This window comes from Etheostoma cragini, chromosome 4 (genome assembly GCF_013103735.1).
Source record: "Etheostoma cragini isolate CJK2018 chromosome 4, CSU_Ecrag_1.0, whole genome shotgun sequence".
Lineage (NCBI taxonomy): Eukaryota > Metazoa > Chordata > Actinopteri > Perciformes > Percidae > Etheostoma > Etheostoma cragini.
In genome coordinates this window covers 638,392-644,171 of record NC_048410.1, presented here as the reverse complement: position 1 = coordinate 644,171, position 5,780 = coordinate 638,392, and the positions used below count along the sequence as shown (strand labels likewise).

The following is a 5,780-nucleotide window of genomic DNA, read 5'->3' as shown; positions in this document are numbered from 1 at the left end:
GCAGGGGGAGTCTCCTTAAACCTGCTTTCTATCTGATGTCCAGCAGGGGGAGACTCCTTAAACCTGCTTTCTATCTGACCTCCTGCCGGGGGGGACTCCTTAAACCTGCTTTCTATCTGATGTCCAGCAGCGGGGGACTCCTTAAACCTGCTTTCTATCTGATCTCCTGCAGGGGGAGATGCCTAAAACCTTTTTACTTTAAAAAACTCAAAATTTGTCTCATACATAAGTTCTTTTATCAAATTTTTTTTCTCCAAATGCTATAAAATTTACAAAAAACACCAAAATTGAATGAAAGTTACATACTTATATACAGGTTGTAGGTAACCATCCACGTTATTGTTTTGGACAATTTGTTTGAAAGAAACCCAAATTTGTGCTGTAGAAACCTTTTGAAAAAGGGTCAAATCTGACACCAGGAGGGTTAACCCAAACCATGATCAATGACAACATGTTAAAAACCTGTTCTCTGGTTTAGATATGAGGTCGTACGTCCTGTCTCCCCTAGCGGTCCTGCTTTATGAAACCATCCTGTGGGTCGTGTTAGAGGGTGCACTTTAAGAAATACCTGTATAACAGCTGAATTACTGTATATTTTAACAACATTGTGATTCATAGTTGTGTTTTTGTTTTTTTACATTACGAATAACATAATTTGTGCTCGGTCAACTTTTGTCGGCAACAGATTAAAGAAACCCACGTTGACAAATTTTTCAAATGTTTTTTGTAGCTTTTTTTATGCTTTTTCCGATGTTTTTGTGACGCTTTTACCAATGTTTTGTAGCCTTTTTTTAACGTTTTATTTCAATGTTTTTGTAGCTTTTTTTTAACGTTTTATTTCAATGTTTTTGTAGCTTTTTTTTAACGTTTTATTTCAATGTTTTTGTAGCTTTTTTTGATACTTTTTCCTATATTTTTGTAGCTTTATCTGTTTTGTTTTTTTTACACACTTTTGTCACTTATTTTAAACTTAAAAAAAAAAAAAATCTAACTTTTAGAAGTTTATCAGCTGTGCAGATTCATATAAGATCATTTCATAAAATCGGTCAAACAGAAGATGTTCTGTAGTTTTACTGTAACAGCATACATTTAGTTTTTTTAATTACGAGACAAAGTCCGGTTAATGTGCTGCCAGTAGCTTTTCTGTTTTCTGATTTATTTGTTAGAGGATAGGAATAAAAAATCTCTTTATATCAAATCTTTAGTTATCTGTAACCCTGGAGGATGTTTTCAGTGATTACTGATGATTTAGTGACGTCCCAGTTCTCTCATGACAATGATCAAGGACGTTACTATTAACGCTTCAAACACCCACACCCCCCCCGCATGTCATCCAGTTATTCATCAGGTAGAAGACTTACCTTCACATTTCTCCAGAATCTGAACCGTCTCTCCCACCTCCAGAGCCAGACCCTGAGTCACGGAGCCCCGGAAGTTGCAGATCACTGCGGAGAAAGAGAGAGAGAGAGAGAGAGAGAAGAAGAAAAGATGAAACGCTGTACCGAAATCCGTGGAGCATTGATCACACAGCTGCAACAGCAGAGGTTGGTTTCTGTATCCAATCAATCAGATGTACTTAAAGTGTAAAATCACTGTTAGACGTGTTCTCAATGCACTTTACAATTAAAGGGACACACACGTAACAGCAGCAACACAACTGAACAGCATTAAAACTGTTAGAATAAACAATCTACATGTCACTTTTACATTTTTCAGCATAGTTAACACACACACACACACACACACACACATACACAAACCCCACATGCACACACAATCACACGCATACGTATGTACGCACAAACCATGCACACACACACACACACACACACACACACACACACACACACACACACACACATCCACACACAATCACAGACAAACAAACCACACATACATACATCACACAATCACGCATGTATGCACGCCCACACACACACACACACACACACACACACACACACACACACACCGATGAACCAAGAAAACAACAGACAGCCACTGTGTACAGGACCAAAATAAGATTAGATAAGACAAGATGCACGTAGTTATTCATTGATTAATAAATGTGGATATCCAATGCGACGCTGCAGTCTAAGGTCAATTTAAAGTTAAAAAAAAAAAGTTTTCTTCAAGATTTTTAAACTTTAATGCTTCAGTTGTCCCAACAAAGTATTTAATTTGCATATTGCAAATAATGTTTTGGAGGTCTAAGCTTCTGATGCCATTATGGTAACTGCAAAAATATAAAATATTAATGTTAATTACACAGCAGAAGGCATGAGCTAAAACTCAAAGCCCAAAGGCAAACCAGCACTCTCGCTGGTCTGAGGTGTCCTGCTTTGACCCAGAACCCTGTGTAGAGGTGAGTTTGGGCCGCGACCGCGGTCTGGACCCAACCCTCGATCGGTTCTGTCTTGTTGTGTGTAACCGGCTGTTTTCCCTGTCTCTATCGCAGTCACTCAATCAACCAACAGGTGAGTAGCAGCAGAACAACAGGTGGTTGACCCAGAGTCCCGAGAGGTGGAGGACTCCCAACAACACCAGTCTGTAGTCCGGCTGCGAGGAAAAGACACCTCACACCTGAAGGAGGGGGGACAGTCTGTCTCTGTCTGTCAGCCGTCGTCTCTTTGTCACTGTCACCATCTCTCATTTGTACTACCTTTAAATCATTGTTATACTGCTCATTTTAGCCTAACTTATTATATCTACCTGTAAAAATTCTGTCTATAATAATAGCCGCCTGTATATATATATATATATATATATATATATATATATATATATATATATATACTCATAGTACATACTCACCTGTAAACTCTGTTAACCATTAGTATATTATGTTATTTGCACATATCTGTAAAAATTTCTACTTATAGTTACTGTATATCCCGTATATTATATTCACTACATATCCAGCTGTTAATCTTGCTCACAAAACTAGTTATCTATATATTATATTCATAGGACAAACCCATCTGTAAAATTCTGTTTATAATAGTATTCATTTCTGTATTTATCCAGTACATAGCCATGTCCTACACTTATGGAACCAGTGTATATCCTGCACCGGCTGCTATTGCACTTCTGGTTAGACCTGAACTGCATTTCGTGGCCTTGTACCTGTCTAATGACAATAAAGTTATATCTAATCTAATCTAATCATCAATGCTCACACTCTCTCTCTCTCTTTCTCTCTCTCTCTCTCTCTCTCTCTCTCTCTCAGTCACAGTTACTCTCTTTCCATCACTGTCATGCTCTGGGTCTCCCTTAGTCACTCCGTCCTTGTCCCCGGCCTGGTCGGTCTAGCAGTTGTCTGATGAACTGTCGGAGACCCGCTTGTCTGTCTCTCCTGCTCTGTGCTCAGACTGGATCATTATCTATATGATAAACACACAACACGTTTCCATAATACACTACGGGGGTGTCACGATTTAAAAAAAAGAAGACTTAGTTCTATTCTGTTGCTGTTGACAGCAACTGAATAGAATAGAATATACTTTATTGTCCCCAAGGGGACATTTGTCTTGGACATAGTGCTGCAATCTGTTGCTTCACAACATCAACATGTCACGGAAAAAACATCCTAAAATGGATGTTTCAATTGCTTTCACTTCATTACTTTTTTTTAAAAACAGGAAGTACACAGTTCTACTATAGCAAAGGTGGTGTTTTTCACTTTCTTTTATCAACTTTTGCTGTTAAGTCTGGTCTACATGACCTGCTGGAGTTAGAGTCTGGTCTACATGACCTGCTGGAGTTAGAGTCTGGTCTACATGACCTGCTGCTGTGTAGACTGGAGTTAGAGTCTGGTCTATACAACCTGCTGGAGTTAGAGTCTGGTCTACATGATCTGCTGGAGTTAGAGTCTGGTCTATACAACCTGCTGGAGTTAGAGTCTGGTCTACATGACCTGCTGCTGTGTAGACTGGAGTTAGAGTCTGGTCTATACAACCTGCTGGAGTTAGAGTCTGGTCTACATGATCTGCTGGAGTTAGAGTCTGGTCTATACAACCTGCTGGAGTTAGAGTCTGGTCTACATGACCTGCTGGAGTTAGAGTCTGGTCTACATGACCTGCTGGAGTTAGAGTCTGGTCTACATGACCTGCTGGAGTTAGAGTCTGGTCTACATGACCTGCTGGAGTTAGAGTCTGGTCTACATGATCTGCTGGAGTTAGAGTCTGGTCTACATGACCTGCTGGAGTTAGAGTCTGGTCTACATGACCTGCTGAAGTTAGAATCTGGTCTACATGACCCGCTGTTGTGTAGACTGGAGTTAAGAGTTTTGCAGATGTGGCTCCAGTTGTGCCCACTGTGGTTTAGTAATTGAAAAGAAACACTTCAAGAACCTAATCAGAGCTGATGCCATGACGACAGCTGAAGACCACACTCATAAAATTCATTATTCATAAATGCGTGACGGTCTCACGCTGCACACAGCAGCAGATTTAAGATCAGATGCTTTTCTACTGACAGTAGAAGATATCTCCTCATCAGAGCAGCATTACCTGCCTGGTGAGGGAACCAAAAGGCTTTACAGCACATTGCATAAGAAGACCATGCAGCCAATATTGATGCTCTATATGTACGTCAAATACTACTTCAATTAAAATGTAATTTAATTCCAGCCGGTAGATACAAATAGAGAGTAGATGTGGACCACTCTGTAAACCGTGAAGGATCTGATTTTAATTCTTTTAATTGGACAAAGTATATCTATAAACATAGATAAAACTCACCTCTAAATTAAATGTGTGATTCAAAAAAAGAGGATTTTTTTTTTTTTTTATGTGTGTTTCCTTTCTTCTTTTCTGGCTGCATTCCAACACTTTCACTCCTTTGTAAACATTTGATTCGCCTTGTTGTGAGAAATGATTTTTACACTTTTCTACTTCTAGACTGTCACAAAAATAAAAGCACTGGAGAGAAGAAGAGAGAGGAGAGAAGGTAGGGAAACACACACACACACACACAAACACACACGCACAAACACACACGCACACACACACACACACAAACACACACGCACACACACACGCGCACAGGCCACAGGCTAAGTGGTGTGACCGGTCTAACAGATGTGAGTCATTTGTCAGACTATTGACCAAATCCGCTGGATAAACTACATGCCAATACCATCCGGACAGAGAGTGTGTGTGTGTGTGTGTGTGTGTGTGTGTGTGTGTGTGTGTGTGTGTGTGTGTGTGTGTGTGTGTGTGTGTGTGTGTGTGTGTGTGTGACACTTGGTTGAGCCATTTTTTCCTGAAAGGATAATTCAATTTCAGGTGCGATGCATGAAGTTCCTTTCAATATTGAATTCCTTCTACACAGTTCTACTAAATCATGACTGAGGAGTACGTCTGCCACACATTTAAAGGCAGGGAATTATTTAAAGAAGGCAGATCAAAGAATAGACAAACAAGTGAAAAGATGCTGTGTGGCGCATGCTTCAAACCAGAGCACGGTGGCGGTAGTGTAAGGTGTCCCCGTTTGTTAGTGTCACGGTGGAGTTACAGCACAAAGACACCAAACACCACAAAAACACAGTTATGCAACCAGAAAAGGATGAATCAACTTCACGATTCTCATCATCTCCCATTACATTCAACTATTTGCTGTTTGGAGCTGACTGCATGCAAAGTTGCTGACTTTTAACGACCAGTTCCCTGTTTATTAACCGATTTACCTGTTTATTAACCGATTTACCTGGTTATTAACCGATTTACCTGTTTATTAACTGATTTACCTGGTTATTAACCGATTTACCTGTTTATTAA

General features: G+C 39.8%; 1 protein-coding gene across 1 annotated transcript in view; it reads right to left on the bottom strand.

Annotated features, from left to right (window-relative positions):
- Positions 1–5,780, bottom strand: part of LOC117943373 (dedicator of cytokinesis protein 3-like) — a 168,834-nt gene that overhangs the window by 98,888 nt on the left and 64,166 nt on the right. The window contains exon 2 of the mRNA XM_034869456.1: positions 1,362–1,445. Coding sequence (XP_034725347.1) covers positions 1,362–1,445 — 84 coding nt within the window. The remainder of the gene's footprint in view (positions 1–1,361; positions 1,446–5,780) is intronic.